Source organism: Sturnira hondurensis, unplaced genomic scaffold (assembly GCF_014824575.4).
Source record: "Sturnira hondurensis isolate 20B ecotype Veracruz unplaced genomic scaffold, ASM1482457v3 Scaffold0021354, whole genome shotgun sequence".
In the NCBI taxonomy this organism is placed as follows: Eukaryota; Metazoa; Chordata; class Mammalia; order Chiroptera; family Phyllostomidae; genus Sturnira; species Sturnira hondurensis.
The window spans coordinates 30,263,387-30,287,765 of record NW_028093985.1 but is presented as its reverse complement, the minus strand read 5'-3'; the positions used below and the strand labels follow the sequence as shown (position 1 = coordinate 30,287,765).

The 24,379-nt window shown below is 43.6% G+C and overlaps 1 protein-coding gene across 3 annotated transcripts in view; it reads left to right on the top strand.

Annotated features, from left to right (window-relative positions):
- The window catches only part of PJA2 (praja ring finger ubiquitin ligase 2), a 72,562-nt gene extending 67,840 nt beyond the window's left edge, over nucleotides 1–4,722 (top strand). For all 3 annotated transcript variants that reach the window (XM_037032418.1, XM_037032417.1, XM_037032416.1), the window contains one exon: nucleotides 1,512–4,722. In XM_037032418.1, the coding sequence (XP_036888313.1) occupies nucleotides 1,512–1,637 (126 nt within the window). In that variant the 3' untranslated portion in view covers nucleotides 1,638–4,722. The remainder of the gene's footprint in view (nucleotides 1–1,511) is intronic.
- Nucleotides 4,723–24,379: the final 19,657 nt, after the last annotated feature.

The window sequence follows — 24,379 nt, the reverse complement described above, 5'->3', positions numbered from 1 at the left end:
GTCAGGCACAGCTAGATGAGTCACATGTATCTTCCCATTTATTTCTCACAGCAACTCTGGGACATGCAGGGTGGGGCAAATACAGGTTTATAGTTGTCAGTATGTGAAACAGTTTATTCTTTACTATTTATGAATTATTATACTATTTTCCATGTCAGCAACTGCCAATGTACTTTTTTTTAAAAGAGTTTCTACTTTCACCACTTTGTGAAAAAAGATTTTATTTATTTAGAGAGAGAGGGAGAGAAACATCAGTGTGTGGTTGCCTTTCACATGGTCCCCGCTGGGGACCTGGACTGCAACCCATGTGCCCTGACTGGGAGTCAAACCAGCGACCCTTTGGTTTGACTGGTTTGTCAAACCCTGTGAACCCTTTGGTTCACAGCCTGTGCTCATTCCACTGAGCCACACCAGCCAGGGCTATAAACCTACTTTTGCCCCATGCTGTATTGGTATCCTTATTCCAGTTTTCCAATGATTGCTACTTGTACAAAATTACCCAGCTAGTATGTGCTTGGTAGAGAACAGACTCCTCTATTGACACTAAAATGCTGCTATTAGGGCCCAGTCTGTGTGGCAGGTGCCTAGTAAATGTTTGCAGAATTAAATTCTTGAGTTACAAACATTGCGCATGGTGTACAGTCATCAGTCGTCACTCACTGACTTTGCTGTGACCCATGGTGATGATATCTGTAGTCTCTTTCCTGTCAGGAAACAGCTCAGTGGGAGGCCTTTCCTCTAGGGAGAAGGTTCCCAAGACACAAATCTTTGTCATCTGTAACAGCATGATTCCTTCAGCCTGTTTCCTGTCAGACTCAAGAAAGAATAATCTATCACCAGGTGGCATGTCTCTAGAATCTTTTGTTCTTAAAATGTTGTACTCCCAGTATAACTGCTTTCCCTGTCCCACCCTCCCTGCCAGGTCTGTGGTTGATTTGTTTTATCATTTGGAAAGCAAGTAAGTCTCCATATCTCTTTGAAAAGGAATTACATGGCCTACAAAGAAGGTCTGACCTGAAATCCATCTGCTTTGACATATCTGAGTATACCAAAGTGAGGCTTCCGTGTATATAGGAGCAGGGTTCTAGAGGGATGGTTTGGTATAATACATACGTGAGTTAATGAGGTCTGTGTTTTCTCTGATACATGCATCGTAGACTAAATAAGAATAATCAGTTGAGGACATGCGATGGTGCCTTGCACACACTCGACAGCAGCACCAGTGGTGTAATAGGCTCTCAGTTAATACTCACTAAATGAAAGATGAACGATCTGAAAGACTCAAACATGATTGTGAGACACCGTTTACCCTCGAAGAAATTAGTGTCTGATTGGAATGAAAAGGAAATAGCATCAAAATTCTGCCTCTCTGTATTATGTGGGTTTAAAACTTACTTGGTTTTTAAGTTGTTTTGTTTTTAGGACAATGATATTGTTTTGTCTTTTTTAAGATACTTGTGTGGCAGTTAAGATCTTTCCATTGGCTGTGAACTTGCTTTCTCTCCCTCCAGTCAGGAACATGCCCTGTGTGCCGCCGTCATTTCCCACCTGCAGTGATTGAAGCATCCGCAGCTGCTTCCTCTGAGCCTGATCGCGATGCCCCACCTTCAAATGACAGTACTGCGGAAGCTCCTTAAACCTTAACACTTGAATGAGATCAGTCTATCAAAGTAAATCTGCAAATTCCTTCTAAACCTGATGTGCAAATAATTATATATAAATACATTTAAATGCTATATATAGTCTATGCCATAGTTTAGAAAGAAAATGTTGACCTTTCTAAACTAAAATTAGGTTTGCAGAAAGTACTAACATTTTCAAGCTGAATGTTGAAGCAGAACACCTTTTTTTTTAAATTGAAGATGTCGATATTAATTGTAGAAGTCGAGCGCACCACACAGCTGTCCCCAGAAACAGGAGCCGTCTGTGTGGCGCCCCTCACTGGTCTTGTCTGGAGGACTGCCGCTGGGGGCTGAGCTCTCCTGTTCGCATCACATGTGAGGACCGCGGTCGCGACAGTAGTGAACTTCGGTTTCATTGGAAATAAAAAAGAATTCTAAAGCATGCTTTTTCATTGGTCCCTTTGCTTTTGCTACATCAGAACCTCTCCATTTGTAATACCGAGTGGTTTTTTAGGAAGGTGTCTGTTCTTCATCTTTGTTTAAAATTAGGACATTTTAAAAATGCCAAACAAAGGCTGAAATTTTGGCTAGAGCATCACAATATTTCAAAATCTTAAATGTAATCACCTGTAAATGGTTAGGTAGTAAAATAAATTATTTTCTTTAAATGTTGGATGTGCTCAAGTCAGCTGAGGAAAGCATATGACCAGTTTGGTGCTCGGTGCTGGGCACAGCGAGGTGAGCTGGGCACAGAAGATGTTCTTTCTACTTGGTTAAAATTATACTGGAGAGTCCAGAACACTCGTGGCACATTTGTTTAATAACTGTTGGGTATTGTTAAGGTAACTTTTGTTTGAAATTACCCAGAAAGTCTGAAAACACGCATAAAGTGTTTTTTACCACTCATTCTGTTGTATCCTAAAAGGAAAATCTGATCTTCTGTTAACTGTTCTGACTTGTATAAAGCTTAAAATTGATTGGGTGTAGCACAGATTGGGCCATACCTTTTTACAACATATCTAAACTTACTGTGTTATAATTTATTTCTTTAACGTATTCCTGAACAAAGATTATTTATATTGCATTATCAGTATTTGTTTCTTTACACTAATTTATTTTGGTAAAATTATTCACCTGGAACTAAAATAAAAATAGGTAGTTTCAAATAAAGCCAAACTAAACCATGGGTGAAAAGGGAATAGCTTCTGTGATTGCCTAGTGACTGTGAACTGAGCTGAACCTGTAACACAGTTCCCTTCTTATATTTGTTTAAAAGAGAAAAGATCTTGACCTCAGATTTACTCTCTAAAAGAGGTCTGTTCAGAAGCTTCTGCGAAAGTACGGAAGTCCTCTTTCCTTATTCTTTTTTTATGGGAAATTGGCCTACAAGGTCACCTCTGTAATTGCATAACTCTGCACTAAGATTGCACAGCTTTCTGTTTAGCTGACCACACCCAGTAGGCAATTATGTGTAAACATGGACACGATAGTTAACTTACAGATAGGATTTGATACCGACCACCAGAGAATGATGGCTGTTAGATGACGACATTTGAGCAAGTGAAACGGTAAAGCACATAGTGAGTGCGCATCCATTCAAGCAGTGCACTGACAGTTTAGTTTGGACATGTACAAGGGACACGTGGCTTCCTAAGTACAAAATGACATTCTGTTTGTGTGGTTTCTCTGAGTGTTTATATTCCATCTGTTTTCTTTATTCTTAAAATAAATGAATTTTCACTGTTGGCACATTTGAAGCTTAAATATAAGGAACATAACACTTGCATTCTAATTTTTGCATATATTGTAAATGTGTCTGGTATTTACAGCAAAATACTGTGTATCCTTTTATGAGTAAAACAAAACTGAACATTGCATGCATGTAATGTGGTGACTTTGTAATTTAGGGGTTCTTTGGGGCTTCTGTGACTTTGGAAATGCTTACATTCAGGCCTTAACGTTGCATTAGCTGGCATGTTTTCCTTCCGATGTATATAGTCTCCGCTGTATAAACTAATCTCTGCTTGTTTTCTACTCTGTGATCTTCCCATACCATGTTTCACTGATGATCAGTTGGTGTCAAGGAGTCCAACCAGACTAAAGTTACTTCTCATCTGTGTGTCGTAAAAATCTGTGGCTAGTATGATTTTGTTTGGTTTTTTGTTTGGGGGGTTTTGTTTGTTTGTTTGTTTGTTTCCAGAAATCTGTGGCCAGTGTGTTTTTTGTTGTTCCCTTTAAATAATATTGAGCGGTGTGATACTTCCTGGTTGAACTGACATCACTCCAGATTTCCCTGTCATGAGCCACACATTATATTTAGGCAGTATTAAGGGACCTTGGTTTTCTTCTCCTAAATAGCAGCTGTTTCAAAGAAAACATTTCTTCTTTGCCTATTCAGATTTAGCTGTTACCTGCCACTTGTTAAGAGGCTTTCGTTCCAAACTCAGCCAGCAGTGTTGAGAGCTGAACTTAAGGCAGCTGCTGCACTTTTTGCTTTCCATCTGTTTCTGTCCCTCGTTCTTGGCTCCCTGTTGTCTATAAACAGCTGCTATGGAGGAGAAAAGTTGAGTAAGACTTGGCTTATAAAATATTTTTAAAAGAAAATTGGGGTTTTAGGGTTTACATTGTAACAAGCTGATAAAAGCTGAGGTTGATAAGTTCAGATACCAAACTATTGTTTGATCAGATCTCTGATCCTTTTGACAAAGTTAAGACTATATGAACGTAAATTAGAAATAAGTATAAAGAGTAATAATTAAAATGTTATTTCCCTTATTTCTCTCTTATATGCTAAGACTTGACCTAATAATTTTATTTTTTTAAACATTTTCTTCTTTTTTGTAATATGAATGCTGATATTTAAACCTAGATCCATGTGGTTTTCTTTTGTGTTTCTTCATTGTTTATCTCTAAGCTAACTAACTCTAAAGATTAATTTGTGATCTGGATTTATATATAAGCTGTTAAATATATATGAACTGTTAAAATGGAATGCAAGTTTTTCAAAAGCCCAGGTCTAAATGTAATGATTGGTTTATCGTTCTACAGTCTCTCATTTTCTGTGTAAATCATAAATAATAAACAGGATATACTCAGTGGTCATTTCTAATATTTAATTGTGCAGTCGCATCCCTTCTCTGCTGTAGCCCCTGGAGGGGTTAGCGTTAACGGCAGACAGTACAGCTGGTAAGGAAGTCTGAAATAGGCTCCAGAGCTCATGGTGTTGTAGTCCTTAACCGGGATCTAAGAAGGCCCGCACAGAGCACCCACCTGTGTGGAGGTGGTTGATGGACTTCCTTCTGTGACGGCTCCGACAGAGCAGGCCCTGCTGTCCCTCACTCCACTGACACAGCAGCACTGTGTGCTCGGTGGGGCCCAGCGTGCGTGCTAACTCAGGACTGCGGAGCCCTCCAGGTTCTGGGGTGGGTGCCCGCCTCGCCTCAGTCGCTTCTCCAAACCAGGTATGGCAGTGTTATGAAAGCTACCTAAAACACTTCCTCATGGCTTCCAAGGGCTTCAGAAATCTCACCCGTTTCAGAAGGGTAGCCTGAGTGCTGATAGAGTATGCCTGCATCAAATTACACAGAAAACTATCATTTTGTTTAGAAACCTTAGGAAGTTTGGAATTCTGATTCTCCCTTAATGAATAAACATTTGCTAGAAAAATGCTGTCTCAGACCTAGAAGAACAGCAATGATACACCTCTTTCTAGTGCCAGAATCCATTTATAATTGTGTCAGACGATTTTTGTCCAGCCACTGCATCCAGACTTGGAGTCACTCGGCACTCCTATAGGGGATGGGTTTCATCGTTAGAATTGTCACCCAAATGGTTATAAATAGCACGTATGTGAAACTACATAAGGGTCTTGTCTCGTATGTTGCCATCCCTCAGGCTTCACACTTTTCTCAGGTCTTACATGATACCTATTCCAGACCAGCCTGGCATTGGCTCTTTCAGTATCTTAAAATATATTGCTGGTGCCCTGGCTGGTGTGGCTCAGTGGGTTGAGCGTTGGCCTGCGAACCACATGGTCACAGATTGGATTCCCAGTCAGGGCACCTTCCTGGGTTGTGGACCAGGTCCCCAGGAGGGGGTGCGTGAGCGGTAACTACACATTGATGTTTCTCTCCCTTTCTTTTTCCCTCCCTTCTCCTGTCTAAAAATATAATAAATAAATGTTTTAAAAAGTAAAAATAAAATATATTGCTCAGAACTAAACACCGTCCTACTGTGGTCTGACTAGAGCTGGGTCCAAAGCATTCTTGCCAACTTGAGAGTGAGTCTCATGACCATATATGTTGGTATGATCATTACTGTTGTTACTAGGCAAGCGTGTCACGCCGTAGTCTCTTGCTGAACTTGACAAGCGTTGCTGGTAAGTCAGGTCCAGTTTTAGTAATTCTTTAATTCATCCATACCAAGTTTAACTTTAAGGTCCTTAGGGTTTCTGCTTCGCTGTTCTCTTAGCCTTGTGTCAGTTCCAGTGTTCACGCAGCATGCCTTTGATCTTTAGTGGCTGTGTCCAAGTTATTGATCAATATTGACTAGAACGGGATGACATAGGTCTTCTCTACTATATAGACTGCCGTCCAGGGGCCTTTGATCCATTCATCAGTGCTCCGGGTAGAACTGTGGAAGCAACTACCAGTCACTTCTGTGCTCACGTTTCTTCCTCTTTCCCAAACGGGCACCTTAAGAAATTTTGTCATGTTTGGGTGGCGGGCAGGTTACACTGTCTGTGGAAATAGCCTATCCTGCCAGTGTATTAAATCAAAAAAGGAAATGAGCTTAGCATGAAATGCCTCTTCTTAAGGAAACCATACTACCTCCTTTTCCAACTGCTTGCATGCCATTTGTTTACTTATCCGCCCTAGAATTTGATAAGTGATCAATATCAAGCTTATTTTTGTAATTTTTGGAATATACTTTTTTCTGTCAAAAATACAGTAAATATTGGGTTGGCCAAAAAGCTCCTTTAGTTTTTTCCAAATGAACTCTACTAGTGCTTAGTTGTCTTTAACTTCATTCAAAACAGTTTTGTTGGATCGTATTATGACAGTTGTCATATCAGTGAGCGTTTAAATAAAAATTGGTGAACTTTTGTACAGCCATCTTAATATTGAAGATGGAAGAAGATACACAACATTTTCAGCACATGATGCTTTATTTCAGAAAAGGTAAAAACAAAACTGAAATGCAAAAAAAAGATTTGTGCAGTGCATGGAGAACGAGCCATGTGATCAGACGTGTCAAAAGTGGTTTGCGAAGTTTCTTGGTACTATTGACATTTTGGCCAATTAATTCTTTGCTGTGGGGCTGTCTTATGCATTGGAAGATGTTTAGCAGCACCCCTGGCGTCTACCCACCAGAAGCCAATAGCGGGAGATAGCCAGTATACTCAAAATATCCAAATCAATGAAGTTATTGGGGAAAATGAAAAATGTGTCTCTCATTTTATGGGAAAACAACAAGACTTTTTGGCCAACCCAGTAATATTACTTTAACAGGTGTCCTAATCTCTCTGCTTCTGATTTTCTATAAAGAAACAAATCTGAATTACAGGTTTAATACCGCTGTTTGTGCATGGATAAAGTTTTGGAAAATACGTTCTTTGTTGATGTGCAAAGTCATGGGGAAATATGGTTGCTTTCCATCTCTGATGTTAGCACTGCCGTTAGGGTTGGTAAACAGTTCCAGTGGAAACCTGACAATCGTCTTGGTCCCTTCTCGGGAGTGGGAAAGAATTTGGCAGGGGAACTTTATTAAATCATAATAAATAAAATTTAATAGCAGTTTTACTAAAAGGCCACATGGCTCGATGTGTCAATTTATTCATCTTGGAGTTTTAGTTTATAATCGTAGACAGTTTTTATCGTGGCAAGTAGGGGAGAGATCTTGATCTCCCTGTCTGTTCCTTTTTAGAGAGAGATAAGTCAGAGAACTTCTTCAAGCCAGTGTCATTTCTTTTCCTTTGGTCACAACACAGCATTTCTTCTTAAGGTTCATTGGAAAAATGCATTTTTGCATTATAAGAATAGTTCCAATTTATGAAGTGCTAAATATTAGACATTAGGTTCTCTGTTTTAGCAAAATATTCATAATGAATCTGCAGGGCAGGTTGTATTGTCCCAACTTTACAAGCAGACTGAGTCCTGGTTCTGAAGCAAGAGCTTGAGGCTTCTTTCTGGTTCATGCCACCCTCCTAGGTAGGAACACCTCTATCTGGTCAATACTGATATTTAAGTTCGTTTTTTGAGATATAGCCCGAGTTTTTAAAATGAGGGGAGGTGTGGAAGGAGTATCTTAAAAATTCTGTAAAAAGATTTTGTTAATCTTTCCTTTTCATATTATTTTGCTGAATTGTTACAGAAGGACATGCTTGCCCTCGGTAATGCACTTCCATCCTGGTTTGTGAAGTTTCTCAGTCACCAGTAAGCGGTTACGAGAACTGCTTTTGCCTGACGGGTTGGGATCCTTAAATTACTCTGTAGAGACTCTTGCCTGACGGGTGTATGGCATCCTGGTTTTCCCCGGCCAGTGAGACCTCGGCCACTCAGACATCTGTCTGTAAGTGACAGTTGCCAACCTAATCCAGAGTGTCTGGATTTCTTTCTTCAGAAGCTGGGAGCATTGGACCTCAAATTGCAGTCACTCCAAACAGGAAAGAACCTACCTTTAAATGCTATTTTGAATTCTTCCCAGGCAGGTAAACAATGCCCTGATTCTGTTTGTCTTTTATTCCCATTTTCTTGTTAAAAGAACCCAAGTGTTAGGACAACTATTATAAGGGCTTCACTGCGTAACATCATACTGAGTGGCCTTAGGCCTTACCAAAGAGTTCCTCCTCTTGACCTGGACCCGAGACCCTTCAGACCTCTGGTATTGCCGTACCCAGGTCTGGCGCCATCACAGAATGTCAGCCTGTATTTCGGTTTCAATTCATACTTAGGGCAGATGAGCATAGGAATGGGAAGCTCACAAACTCAAACCCATCTGGAAAGCAAGCCAGCCTAGACTGGGTGACAATGACTCTCAGGTCAACACGTTGGTCATACCCACATGTAAATGAGTAAGTGGCACCTGAACGATGTTTACATTTTTTAAATAAAAACTAGTGAGCTTATGAAAATAATACATTAGGACATATCAGTGTGGCATCCTCCCTGAATCTGCCAGGAAAAAAATGCCTTCATCCAACCTAACAGATTAACCGTTCGCAGGTCCTGAGCTTCTAGCTAACAAGTGTGTATCCAGTGCCTGCTCCAGCACAACTGTAAACCGGAAATGCGAACCCCCGGGCCTCCCAGAACCCCCGGGCTGTAGTGAGGAGACTATCACATGTCTGCTCCACCCCGCCCCAAGCAGTTGGATTCCCTGTGCAGGAAGGGTTTTTCATCTTGGCCAGGGGCTCACAGGGTCTTAGGAGCTCTGTGGTTATTCAAGATGGAAACAACCAAAGCAGAAAGAACAAGTTAAGAGCCTCCAAAGTGACCAACTACCAGCAACTACCCTCAAAGCCCCAAATTCTGTAGCTATGTTGCTCCGTTCATAGGTTGATCTCTCGGGAGGGTAGATCAACAGACCCTATGGCCCCCAGTAGGTCATGATGTCTCACAACCAGGGAAGTTAAAGAGTTTCCCAGAGATGGGGCTGAGCAGGACGGACAGAAGCAAACGGAAAAGTGCTTCACCTCATGCCCTGTGCTATGTTATTAACTTTCCCTTCTCCCTACACTCGAAGGCAATTAAGCATCCAGTGTGTTTTCACCCATAAAATGGAACAGAAAATAGGCAATTGCAAAACATTGTATTCCTGCAGGGTATACTTAGCCTCTGGTGCTAAGTATTGGAAATGTTGGGGTAACCGCTGGTGGGTCAGTGCAAATGCACCCTGAAAACTCTCTCACTAAGGGCTCAACAAAAGGGCCCCTGTCAAACTGTCAGACTTGCTATGTTGGGACTTCAGGCAGTTGAATAAACCAAATGTGGAAACAGGCCAAATCTGGGCATGGTGAGGCGCCCTCACTCGGAGGGCAGAAGTGTTGCACGGGCCTTTGGCTTCTTGTCTCCGCTCCCACTGCTGTATAAGGCCTTTCTCTCGCCTGAATAAGGCCCTGGAGGACCCCTGAGAGCACCTTTAACACACATGCAGGGGAAACTTCATGAAGAGTAAGGGGGTAGAGGGCTGCCTGGACTGCTCTATGTGAAAGGAGAGCTTAGGAAAAACCCAGTGTTAGGGGCTGCTAGCAAGCCTGCCTCCCCTTTGCCCAGAGCAAGACATTACCTGTTGTCTTGGTGAGGAAACAGATCTGTCCTCTGACCTGGGGTAGGGGTGGGGGGTAATTTATCTGTCTTCTAAAACTTTTCTGTGCAAACTTTGAAAATAGCACAGAATTAAGCTGTCAACGCCTCTTTCTCAGAAGACTCAAGAAACACAAGAAACCCATAAATTGTTTCCCAGCACCCACAGCCTTTGCTGAAGGGATGGGACACTACGGTCACCAAACCACACTGCTGGCCAGAGCTGATTAGCCTGGTGGTGAGCGGGCTCCAGGCCCATCTATTGAGAGGTTGGCCAGTGACCTGGTGCTAAATGTAAAACAGGCCAGCCAGGCTCTCTCACTAATTCTATGCTGGGAAGTAGGTAATTCCTGATCGGAAACGAGCTGAAGCCAAAGGGTTGCGTGAGGAGGGCTATTAAAGCTGTGATTAGTCTTGTCATGCTGAAGTGATGAGGCAGCAGAAAATAAGAGCAACTCGAAACTACGAGTGGGAAGAACCAAGAGTGGGTGGGAAAGGATGCCAACTGTGGTGGGGAGAGGGAAGGCGGGCCTCACCACCCGTGGAGTTGTAGCACACGGAAGCAGCCGAAGCCGAGTCCTTTCCTAAGGCGTCTTCCTTTGCATTGCCGCCTGGTACCCACACCAGACTCTGGCGTCCTTTATAACAGCACGTGCACACACCACCACTGCAGAGGATTTGAGTGAGTCCTCTAGTTAAACCTGATCATAAAGAGAGAAGAGGTGCAGAAAAATGTAGGACAGTGAGAGAAAATTGGCTAACATGCATTCAGTGCATACTATGTGCTAGGAACTTTGGTAGGAATTTTATATGCGTTGTATTAGTTTATTCTACCCCAAATCCATAGAACTAGGCTACTCTAATCTCCCAAAGATTAAGTAGCTCCCAAGGGTCACACTAGCAAGTAAGGGAGTCAGAGTCCTATTTAGTGCTCTTAGCGGCTTCATGTTGCCTGCTGCACAGGTGAGTTAATATGCAAGGTAAGTATAAATGGAGTAGATTTCAGCTACAGTACTAAAAGTTTTTGCCAACTAACCTGCAAATTCAATAGCCTTTTGTAGTGTTTCAGTGGAGACAGACACACCAAACATTTGGACCAAGGCCTAACACTGAAATTGGCAGTTATCTGTATTAATAATCATAGAGAATACACCCAAAGAGGCAAAGGAGAGCAGCCTAAATATATTTAATGGATTTATTTTCCTACCTGAAACAGTGATCTCAGCAGATGTAGACATTTATGTTACTTTCAAATCCACTGCAGAGAGAATTCATTCTCCATCATTTTTCTCTTTGTCAGTGCCTGTGGTACCCACAGTTCAAGTGACCACCATCCAGTGCTCCAAAAAAGCAAGAACAATGATCTGGTCCAAGGGAACCTGTTGTGTCCCTACAGACTGGTAAGGCTTGAGGAGAAAGCAGGTTGTGGCTGAATAGGAGTGAATGTCAAGTCCCCACGGTTAGGCTAAATCCACTCTACGTGGCCTTGTTGTGTCCTGCCCTGTCTCAGTCCCAGACAGCTAATCCTTTTGGTTAATGAATACCCGTGGCTTCCTCATCTCCAGGAACAGATACCACGGAGGCTGGGAGAGCACTGCCAAAGCAACTTGGCCGAAGTGCTAGTCTATTCATAGACTGCTTTGTACTTAGAATCAGTGAAAAATTAACAAATCACCAATATACAGGGTCCCGCAGAAGTAAGGCCTGCTTGAGTGTGGGTGGCAGGGTAATAATATGGGTGCAATAATTTATATTTTCAATTTGAACATTTCACTTAAAATGTCATGGTGTATGCTTTAGTGTAATACTGGTATGTTACAGACGTACTTGCTTATGGCTTTGTTATAACAAAGGGATGGGGTTTGTGCCCGGCCCGCATCACCTCCCTTGGGGAGGCAGTGTCTAGCCCTCGAACTTGCAGCAGAAGACGGCGGGGTTGGACCTTGCCGCCAGGTCTCCAACTACAAACCACGCTCGCCCGCTCCGCCGGACGCGTGCTCTGGCCCTCCTGCCCGTGTCATCTCTGGTGAGTCGGGGCAGCAGCTGAGTTTGGGTGAGAAACAGGTTTGCATTTCCTTACACGCTTTGTGCTCACGTCCTGAGCTGCCAACAGGCAAAACCAAAAGGAATGACACATTAACAGACGGAGACATCTGCTTGTGTGGTCCTGGTTTTTCTGCTTTTGTTCTGGGGTCAATTTTAAGTTAGGGAAGGCTTGGGGAGAGCAGGGGGACTGTGATGAAATAGAAAATAAAGGCAAATGTCAGTGGTTCTTTAGCTTCAGCAACTGAAGACTTCTCAGTAGGTGTCTGGCACATGCACAGAGAGCATGTGTTACTAGAAATGTCAATATTATTAAAACCTTTTAATAACATTTAAAAATACATGTGGAAATTAAAATAATACATACATCACAAACCCCTACATACTCATCATGTATCTGCAGTGGATTTGGTAATTTAAGAGTAATTAACATTTTTACCCTATCTGCAAAGAATGTACATACGTACATTTATGTACATATAGTTGTTTCTTTTCCTCGAAAAAGGGCATTGTCCCCAAGAAACGTTGTTTGGATATCAGCCTTCGCTCCCTGACTCATTCTCGGAGGCCCTCCTGGAAACCGCACGGGTCTCCTGTGGTCTGGGATGCACACAGGCTCTGCCTAAGTTGTCAGCTCTGACTGGTCGGCCAGGCTGGGAAAGAGACGACTGGGAACTGACGTCCACCCTAGGTGTGGGGGAGAGGCACTGGGCCGAAGCTGTCCCCGCTCCCAGCTCTCCTGCACGAGTCCGCCACCACCCCTCTGTTTGCCCTGGGAGGTGCCGCAGTGCAGCCCAGGGGCTGGATCAGCTTCCTTCTGTACAGGCCTAAGTCTGCGTTGTTGTAATGTGCTCACGGTACAGGTTGAGTCACACTGTTCTTCATCCGTAACTCATGCCATAAAAGGATTAGTTTGGCCTTCTCGGGCTGGACGCTGCAGGAAATGCTGTTGTCTAGCCTCCAGCCTCTTTGCCACTGTAGTTCACCCTGGAAACTCTGCCACAGGCCTCCTGGGAAGCAGCCTCTCTGTAGCTCCAGGCTTGGCAGTTGGCTTGTTCCATCTCTTTAGACTGGAGTCTCACCTGCCTTGGCATTTGAGCGCTTCCTTTGCAGCAGGCCCTTTATTAAAATGAAAGCATAGGACGAAATTCTGAGCTTTGCGAGGATGACCGCATTAATAATCCCCAGGAACCAGCGATTGCTTCATGGGCCTGTAGTAAGAAACCCACGCGGGCTGTGTGACAAGAGAACGTTTTGTCTTGTAACTTGAGTAGCAGCATCGTTCCCTAGTGACCTGCAGACATCGGGGGTATCTACAGAAGTGAGGATAAGCTTCATTGCACCCAAGGGGAATATTTTTCCTTTTGAAATGGAAATACATATTTAGAGTTGTTCTGTGCAGACTTTCTTGAACCTGGGAAAGGGGAAGCTGAGGGCATACTGACAGACTCCGCTACAAGGGAAGGAAAATGCCCTGGATCCTGCTGGAGAGGCGACAGGCTCTATTTAGCCTTTTCTTACTCATCCTGCCTCTTCCCTCCCTACTCTCCTTCCTTCCCCCTTTTCTTCATCAGTCAGGCTGCCTGAGTTGAAACCCTAAATCCAACAGTGTGCCAGGTGGGAAGCCTTGAACAGCTTTCTTGACCTCTACATTGCCTCATCTATAAAACAGCTACAGGTGGTATTTGTCTTACTACCTGTAAAGTACTAGAATCCTCTCAGGCTTGTTTTAAGGTCCAGGTGGGAACACTTCTTCCTCATTCTCCATGTTTCCCTCCAGGCAGAGGGAGCTCCACCACTGAGACCCTAATAGCACCTGGCTACCCTCTTGCTGAAGAAGCTTAATCCAGTGAGAATTAGGGTGAGTAACCTGGCAAGCTTGTCTCAGCTTCCTTTCCTGTCTTAGCAGTGAGTAGTCGCCTCTGCTTTTCCAAGGGCAGCTTTCCTGGGAGGCCGGTGCCGGCCCGGTGCTATAACGAGGGCCATCAGGAGGGCCCCAGAGCTCACTGCTACGAACAGCCATTAGACCTGCCCATCTCTTTTCCTGGAACAGGGGCTCTGCACCCTGGAGTTCCTTTCTCAGAATGTTCCAGGTCCCCCTCCAGGGCCTGGGAGTGGTGTCTGTGTGGGGAACAGTGTGGGCCCCAGGCCCTGTGGGGTGGGTCTGCCTTTGGGGTGCTTTTGTAAGTTGGCTTGGGGAGACGCTCTTAAGACAGGGATGTCAAACTCATTTTCACTGGGGGCCATGTCAGCCTCGAGGTTATCTTCAAAGGCCGAATGTAATTTTAGGACTGTGTAAATGGACCTACTCCTGAACAGTTAAGCGAGAGCTTTGCACTGCCGCTGGGTAGAAACAAGGTGCTGGGCCAGATAAAACAAGGTGGAGGGCCGGATTTGGCCTGCAGGCCTTGTGTTTGTCATCTGTGCCCTAAGAGGCTCCAGGACTTGTATCTAGGGGTTAATCTGGGGCCCCAGGGCCAGACTGTGGTTTCAGGAGGGTGGTTTGGTCAGCAAGCCTCCCACCAACTGGCAGGGTTTTTCTTCTGCAAGAGTGGGCAAGATTAGGCACCCAGAATTGGGTTGGTTTGGAGAGCCTCCCACATCAGCAACAGAGCAAGGTCAGGTCTCAGCTGGAGCTGCATGTGGGCCCACGTCACTGAAAGGCCTCCCAGTCAGTGGTTCTCAAGATGAAAGCCAGCAGGGGTCCTTTGCCCTGTTCCACTCTCACTGCCAGCACCTGAGGCAGTTACCCACCCCCAGCAGGCGGTCCCCAGGGTGGCCTATGGCCATCTCCTCTGAGGACACTTGAGAACATGGCTCCTTGAGAACAAGACCAGCAGGCCCTTTCTGTCCATGTCCTCTGCTGCCTCCAGTCACATAGACATCACGCTTGTGTGGGTCAGTCTTAAACTGTGCTGGACGAGGATTGGCATTTCTTGTGCAAAAGGAGCTGTTTTTCTCCCTGCACCCATTGCCCCTCATGCTGATGACGTGGAAGGCAGGGGTTTGGTGCACATGGCCAGGGATCGCATTCCAGGACTGCACTGATTACAGTCCGAGAAGTGCGAGAGGGCGTGGCCCGAAGATGCACTGTTTTGTGGATGCTATAAGATTTAGAGCAGTATACTGAACATACCTAGACGGTGAACTGTTGTTCACATTTTCCTGCATACGCTGGATAAGACTTGCATATGTGGCCATAATCAGTGAAGTCAGTGAAAACAGCCTTTGACAGAGCCAGCAGAAGCTGGCATGCACAGGCAGCAACCCGGGTGCTGTCTGGTCAGGAGTCGTGCTGCACCAGCATTAAGTAAGTGGAACTCCAGAACTGCAGGGACTAGATGACCTGTATCGTGTCGATGCAAACAGGTCCCGAAAGACCATAGCCCCGTGCATGATAATGCTGTTGCATGTTCTCACAGTAGAGAGAAGAAGTTAGCCCAGAAAGTGCATGTGACAAGAAAGAGCAGGAATAAATGGTTCCCAGACCTGGACAGGAAATGTGCTGGACAGCATGACAAACCTTCACATCAGCCGACAGGCCATCAAGTGATAGGTAAGTGTGTCGTCTTTGCTCATTGTTTGTTCTAAATCTTAACCGATACATCACCAGACCTCACATGTGCCTGTGAATTTTATGATAGAGTTTTTAATCAAATTGTTTGTGTAGACAAAAGTCCAACAAAAAGTATTCCCCAGGGCCTTGCACACCCCGGGTTGGCCCTGGAGAAGAGCTTTGCCCGCAGGAAGAAGCCGTTGCCCCATCCCAGTGAACATGTGATGCCTATGTCTTTTTGAATTTAATGTTTTCATTTTCTTCAGATAAATACCTAGAAGTAAAATTGCTGGATCATATGGTGGTTCTACTTTCACTTTTTTGAGGAATCTCCAACCTGTTTTCCATCATGTCTGTTTACAATCCCACCAACAGTGCACAAGGGTTTCATTTTATTCCACATCTTTGCAAACATGTGTGTCTTGTCTTTTTGATAGTGGCTGTCATACAGGTGTGAGCTGATAACTTGTGGTTTTGATTTGCATTTCTGTCATGATGAGGACATCGAACATTTTTTCATGTATCTGTTGTTTGGTTATCCATACGCCATTGAAAAAAATGTCTATTCAGATGTCCTGCCCATTTTTTAATTTGGATTTTTTTCCTATTGAGTTAAGGTCTATCTAGAAGATATCCAGCCATGTAATAAGAAAAATAGAAACATGTATTGAAGAATATACAAGAAACATTGTACATAGGACAGTGACATCTCAGTCCCCTTCAAAGTAGGCACCTTGGGACCTCACACAGTTCTCCCAGTTGCCCTCAGCTGCCCTGTCATATTTTCCTGAATCCCACTGACAGTCTGAAATCTCTTCCCTTTCAAAGGTGATTTCAGTTTTGGGAAAAGCCAGAAGTCACAGGGCACCAAATCTGGGCTCTAGGGGGACTGAGTCACCTGGGTGATTTGATGTTTCACGCAAAAACAATGCATAAGTTGTGATGCATGAGTGAGCATGTTGTGATGAAGCTGCCAATCACCAGTTGCCCATAGCTGAGGCCTTCTGAGTCATCTGAACAGTTTCCTCAGAGGAATGTTTAAACTTAATGCAAAATTTGATGCAAATGTGTTGCTCTACTTGCTCAGTCATTTTGAATACGATGACCACACAGTACACATGCTCACTCAAGGGCATCTACCACCCCACTAACTAGTACAGTGAAGCTGTCATTGTTCACACATGTGCATTCCAGTCCACTCTCCTTGGCTGCCAGGTTACATCGATGTCACACAAACTGTTCTTGTTATATTAACAATGGCTGGACTTTTGCTGGACAGGCCTTGTGTATGTGTGTGTGTGTGTGTGTATTTATCAGATACATGATTTGTAAATATTTTACCCCATTCAGTAGGTTGCCTTTTCATTTTATTTATGTTTTTTCCAGTGCAAAAGCTTTTTTCTTCAATGTAATCTCACTTGCTTTATTGTTTGTTTTCTTTTGTTTTTTTGCTTTTTCTTTTGGAGTAATAAGATCCAAAAAATAATCTCTATGATTGAGTCAAGGAGCTGACCACCTTTTTTTTCTAGGACTTTTATGGACTCTAGGTATTACATTCAAGTCTCTAATCTGTTTTAAGTTCATTTGGGGGTGGGTATAGGGTGGTGATCTAGTTTCATTCTTCTCTTGTATCCAGTTCTCTTAACACCACTTATTGAAGAGATTGTTCTTTCCCTATTGTATATTCTTGACGTCATTGTTGTAAATTAGTTAACAATGTATCTGTGGGCTTATTTATGGGCTCTCTATTCTGTCCATTGATATTATACACATCTCTTTTCATGCCAACATCACACTGTTTTGGTTACTATAGCTTTGTAGTAAACTTTGAAATCAGGTAGCATAATACCTCCTACTTTGTTTTTTCTCAAGATTGCTGTGGCTGTTCAGGATATTTTGTACTTCTATACAAGTTTTTTGGATTGTCCTATTCCTGTCAAAAATTACATAGGAATTTTGCTAAGGATTGCATTAGTCTGTAGATTGCTTTGGGTAATATAGACATTTTAACAATATTAATTCTTGCAATCTGTGAACACAGAATATCTTCCTATTTATTTGTGTCTTCTTCATTTATAGTTTTTAGTGTACAGTTCTTTCACCTCTTTGGATGAATTAGTTCCTCGGTGTTTTAATGTTCTTGATGTAATTGTAAATGGGATTGTTTTCTGAATTTCCCTCTGTGATAGTTTGTTCTTAGTGTGTAGAACATAACAGGTTTTTGCATATTGGTTTTATATCCTGCAACTTTACTGAAGTTGTTGCTTAGTTCTAACAGTTCTTTGAAGGGGTCTTTAGGGTATTCAGTGAACCATATCATGTCATCTGCTAGTAGTGACAATTTTACTTCTTTTGAAGTAAGAGGCAATTGGAATGCCTTTTATTTCTTTGTCTTGCCTAATTGCTCTGGCCAGGACCTCCAGTATTGCACTGAGTGAGGCCGTCAAGAGTGACCTTGTCTCGTTCCTGATCTGAAAGGGAAGACTCTCAGCTTCTCACTGTTGAGTATGAGGTTAGCAGTGGGCTTTTCATGCACTGCCATTATTATGTTGTGGTACATTCCCTCTCTACCCACTCTGCTGAGTTCTCATCATAAATGTTGAATTTTGTCAAAAACCTTTTTTTTCATCTATTGAGAAGGTTGTACATTTTTTATCTTTATTTTTTTATTGTGGTGTATCACAGTAATTGAGTTGTGAATATTGAACCATCTTTGCATCCCTGAAATGTATCCATTGATTATGGTATAAGATCTTTTTTTTATTGTTGAATCTGGTTTGCTAGTATTTTGTTGAGGATCTTTGCATCTACGTTGATAAAGAGCATTGGCCTATAATTTGCCTTTTTTGTGGTGTTCTCGTCTGCTTTTGATATCAGGTTAGTGCTGGCCTTGTAAAAAGGGTTTAAAAGTATTTCCTTCTCCTCTGTATTTTGGAAGAGTTTGAGAAGGAATGGTGATAATTCTACTTTGAGTGTTTGGTAGCAGCCAAGGAGGCCACACCTGTGAGCCAGGAGACCCTCTGAAGGATGTGTGCAGTTTCCCACCCTGAGGTGCAGTCGGTACTAAGGAACCGAGCTGACTCACTCCTGAGACTAGGCCAACAGCGCTTGTCCCCCGGGCTGGTTGTCTCCTTTACCCACCAAGGGGAAGCACTGCCACCGTGCTGGCTGTCTCCTTTACCAGCACTCGTAATCCCTTCACCCATTGCCCTCAACAGAAAGTATGAAAGAGGACCATACAACTGCCTGGAAACTCTCAAAATTTTCTTCGTCTCCTTTCTCTTTGATTGACAAGAATGGTTCATTTTTGCTCTGGCTGGTATGGCTCAGTAGATTGAGCACTGGCCTGTGAACTAAAAGGTCACTGGTTCAAGTCCCCGTCAGAGCACCTGCCTGGGTGTGTCCCACAGGCCAGGTCCCCACGAGACAACTGATTCATGTTTCTCCCACACATTCATGTTTCTCCCTGTTTTCCCTCTCTGAAAATAAATAAAATTTTTAAAAAATAAATAAAGTCAATGTTTATTTTAAAAAAGAATGGTTGATATTCAGTACCAAAGCTATCTTTAAAAGTACAAAAAATGTACTTGAAAAATCTAAAAGGCTGCCTCTTCCTCTTCCCTTCCTAAACGATTAGGAGCTAAAGCCATTAGACAAGGTGGAGTGAGGAGGGTGCAAGTGCTGGGCAAGGGGGACTGGTGTCTCAGAGGGGGCGCCGGCATCCGAGCAGGCCCTGGAGGCCTCTCCACGGACAGGCAGCTCAGCGTGGTGTGTTCAAGTCCCACAGGGTGGAGCATTGAGTCCAACAGGTGTATAGAGTGTCCCTGCAGAGACTGGCCCAACGGGGTAATCGGATCCCACGCTGAAAGGTGGGAATAGGGGCATGTGGGGGGTTGTCAAAGCCACCCTGGGTGAGGACGGCATCCAGGCAGGGGGAGCCCCACGTAGGGAACCAGAACCCAAGTGAGGTAAGTGCAGGATGTTCACAGGGGTGGCAAAGATGGGAGGTCAGTTACATTTAGGGAGATTGATAAAAATAAATAAGTATGTTAATGACACAGGATACAGATTAGTCACTATCAGTGAGGGGAGCTACAAAGCTGAGGAGAAAACTAGAATGAACCCTGTAGTGCTGATTGGAATTGGGCATGTCAGTGCCTGGGTTTTAGTACACAGATAAAGGAAGATGTGTGTATGTGCATGTATACACACCTGCGTTGTCCACCTCTGTCCCCTGAGTACCTACCTGGGTGCAGTGATAATCCTAATACCCAGAAACTGGTCTCTCAAATCCATCTTCCACAGAAAACAACAGGAGCTTATTGGCAGACAAGAACAGCACAAGAAGAGCCCTGATCTCTTCCTTTTCTTGAGCCAGAAAAGGAAGTGACCAGGAAATGGTGGGGACAGGTCTCAGGGACTCGGAAAGCAGGCTAGAAGGGGTTCCCAGTGACCAAATTGGGGGAAGTTTGTGTGTCAAAATGAGTGGTGATCTTGAAAGACGATAAACCATTAAATAAGATAGGAAACAGTACATTCATTTAGATATTAATGAAACTGATAAAAACAGTACATTTACATAATTTCAAAGCACTTCATTACAGCATTGCAAAGGAAGGAAGGGTAACTTTCCGGTGTGAGCACCTGGCAGGCAGATCCCTGTTTACGTCGCCTACATGGCCATCATCGATGGTGAGAAAATTGAAACCCTAATCCAAGGCCTGTAGAAGACCTGTGATGTTCCCGCGAAAGATGCTTGACCTGGATCCAACTATGAAGAAACATCAGAAACACCCAACTTGAGGAGCATTCCAAAGATATGGGGCTTGTAATCTGAACAAAATTCAAGGTCAAGAAAATCAGAGAAAAACTGAGCAAGTGTTCCAGACGGAGGAGGGGCCCATAGATACGATCGTTAAATGCGATGCGTGACGCGAAACCAGACCTGGACTGAGCCGGAGCGGGTCTGGGGCTAAAGCAGCAGCAAGGAACCTTCCCCAGGCCCCTCACAATGGGCCCGACCACGTCGCTGCAGCCTCGGCCTCCTCACACCCTCCTCGGTCTGAGTCTAGGAAAAGCTGGTTCCCTGACAGTCCAGAGATTCAATATTCTTACAAACACTTAGGCTGTGCACATTACTCTTCTGATCACTGTGACCAAAAGGAAGGGGGAGCTGTATGTAGTTGGGCAGGCCTGGGTTGCATGTTCGAGTACAGGGCCCACGCCCGGAGCCAAAGTCAGTGCCCCGTAGACCTGAGCCTGGTGGTGGGGAGGGGTAGATGCCAGTAAAACATGCAGGTAACTGTGAGAAAGAAGGAGACGGGAATGCTGGGCAGGCCGTCATGGACATTTGTCTGCAATTGTTCAGAATGGCCACTGCTCCTTGGTCATAAAAACCACGTGCAAATCTCTTCTGAAACTATTGATTTGCTTTCATCATGGTGCAGTTTTTGAAAATCTGTGATCGTAATAAGCTCTTGGCAGTTTGGCAACAGAAAATAGCGCTTTCAACTGTCAGTTACTCAACATTTCTATTCAGTTTATATCTAAATCCTGCCATATTCTTAAATTAGTAAGCTGTGCTTCTTGTTTTTCCATGCAAGTTTAATCCTCCTGATCGAATGATTTTTCATATCTATAAGGAAGACCGATCAGGAGTCTGACAAAATTGGTCTCAGAGCCCTTTGGAAATCCAAAAATTCCTATGGCTGAGAAAAATCAGTAAGTCACTTTCACGACTTTCCACGCCCTAACCTCTCATTGTAGTGGAATTAACCTGTCTCTGTAACCCACGTCAGGTTTTCCCAGAGATTTCTCAAGCCCCACACTCACAGAGGGACAGGCTCTATTTGCCTATGAACGCCTAGTTGGAAACGTAAGCTGTTTTCCTAAACTCCTGGGCCTCACCGTTAAATACTGCCATTGAAGATTCCTCCAGCTCAGGCCCCCACTAACATGAGTGTCAGACCAGGCTTCCCACCCCTCGGGCCTGTTTCTAGTGAGTAAATAAATGAGACTTGGGTCCTTTGAGTCCTACAAAGCAAAACCAATATCACCAAAGCAATTTTCCTTTCTTCCCCCTGTATATGCTATTACAAGATTATCATACTGAGGTCTCTTTGGGGCTTGGGATATAAATTTAGCATTTAGTATTTAATAAAGTTGTAGCTATGGCAAATGTCAAGGGTTGAGATGTCAAGAGTAACTACTAAAGCCCCAGTTACTACTATTTTCAGAAAATCCGCTTGCTCTGCCCACATCAGATACCATGTGTCATTTTCTGTCTTTCTAGTTCCAATATTTGCAGTGATTCTAGTCATGAATAATTGCAAATCAGGGGAATAGTTATTCAGGGATGTTTGAAATGCTCAGATACAGGTCCAGCCACATGCCCAGTGTTTCTGTAGTGGTTCGCACACGCGTCATCACACCTGCTACGTAGCATTCTGCCTCCCCTGAAACAACAAACTTGAACAATTTTAATTTAGTTTCCCAAACAGCTTTCAAGGGGCTGCTAGGAGGTAGATTGTTAGAATAAATGGATTGCCTACCTGTATTTCAACACCAATTACAGGTAACAGTTTACAGGTATTTTCCCCCTGGACTAATCCAGTCTTCCACTTTCATTCCCTGTAGATGGTCTCACCCAGGGAAAATCAGAAATCAGAGAATGTGGGTGCTGGAAGCAACTTTTAGAGATCATGTGAGATACTGCACAACTCGTGGTTTGGATTCCGTTGTGAGTTTGAGGAAATTTGTAGCATACGCCCTGAGAACGTGGACATTAAAACATGTATGCAGAACTTGGGTCCCAGACAAAGAATCTGAGTTTCTTGGGCTTGGGGGGTGATTGAGATAAAGTGACTTGACAAGACCATAGCAAAAGGTGATGGAGTTAGAATTCAAGCCTGAAGTATAAGGAGGTGTGGCTACCACAGAGTTTGTTATGTCAGGCTCTGCAGGTATAGGAGTTGGCATGGGGGCGCTTAAAAGGAAGATACCACCTAATGCACCCAAGCATCATAAAGTTATTCCCCATTCAAATATTCTGCTTCAGTTAGTGTTGATTCCTACCAATTACACCAGTGTCTCTGTTTTCTGGACTCCAGGATTACTGTTTGTTTAGAATAGGGGTCCCCATCCCCCAGGCCATAGACCGGTACCTGTCTGTGGCCTCTTAGGAACCAGGCCAACACAGCAGGTGAGCAGTGCGCAAGCGAGTGAAGCTTCATCTGTATTTGCAGCCGCTCCCCATCGCTGGCATTACTGCCTGAGCTCCACCTCCTGTCAGATCAGCAGCGACGTGAGGTTCTCGTAGGAGCGCGAACCCTGCAGTGAACTGCACACGTGAGGGATTTAGGTTTGTGCCCTCCTTAGAGAATCCGGTGCCTGGTGATTTGAGGTGGAGCTGATTTTCAATAGCAGAGAAGTCTGACTGCACAGAGACCATAATTAAACAATTGCTTGCAGACTCATGTCAAAACCCTATCAGTGAGGGCAAGTGACAAGCTGCGTCTGGTGTCAGGCTGTAAAGCCATCACCCCCAACCCAACCCCCCTGCTGGGGTCTACGGAAAAATTAATTTTCACGAAACCAGTCCCTGGTGCCAGAAAGAGGTTGGGGATTGCCGGTTTAGAACATTCAACAAGGCACAGTTCATACAATGCACACTGATTGCAAAATGAAAATGAAAATCTTGTAAATGTGATGGTAGAGAACTGCTCAAAATCACAGATGCGAAGACTGATAAATGTTGCACTGATGGCGTGAGATTGACAGCGGAGAGACTGGCTGGCTGCGCATCCCAGAAGAGAGCACTGGAGTAGGCAAAGATCTAAGAGAACCCCCGGGGAGGTCTGGGAAGTCCGCACACGTTGTTAAATGATCCTCTTTAGGGTCATGAAGTGAAAATCAAGCATCATGTATATGGTATATGCTAAAATACAATTTTGTTGGCAAATTACACCAAAATCTGTGATTTTTAATTTCGTGAAATCCTGTGAAGGCTTTCTGAGTTTTTATCTTTTACTGTAAAGTTTTGGTGCCTATCTTAAGTAAGCTCAGTTGAAATTGCTGTTTTTTTCCTGTTACCCATCACTCTGAGATACAGAATAGGTCCTGTATTTCATGCTAACTTCAGGAAGGAGAAACTTCTCTGATGTGATCTTTAATTGCATCTTATTCCAAGTCACGGGGTTCCTTGAGGACTGTCATTTTGCCAGTTTCCCTCCGGGACCCCGGGTCAGTCTCCTAGAGCTGGAGTGTCACCGATGGCCCCTGGGGAATAAAATTTGTTGGGCTACAAACTGAGCGAATTTTGATTAACGGAACTTTTCCAAAAGTCCATGTGCAGTGTAACTCAATATTGTTTTGAAAAATGAGAATGTCATTGAAACCAAAGGGCATGAACATGAAATAGATGAATTCTGGGTTATTTATTGAATGCCTCATAGACAGAATTTTATAAGGCCTTATGTGGTTTGAATAATTTGTAACTATGCATGCTTCTGTTCTCAGACATTTTAATCATTAATGAGTCTACAGCATAAAACACCCTCCAGGACATTTTTATTCTATTTAGTAATCTAAGAATGAATTATAAAATTAACCTATATAATTAGATTGTTTCCTTTATCCAGCAGAATGGAATTACTGTTAATTGGAATGGTTGGTCAATTTCCTATTGTGACTTTACAATGACAGTAAAATTCAGGTGCTCATTTTATGCATCTTCCCGGCTTATTCAGCTCTTCAACATCCCCATCATTTTTGCCCCAACATGTTTAAGGCTCAGTACCTGTGGTAACATAGATTATTGGTAGGCTGGCCACAGAGTTTATCCTCCAGACGGAACC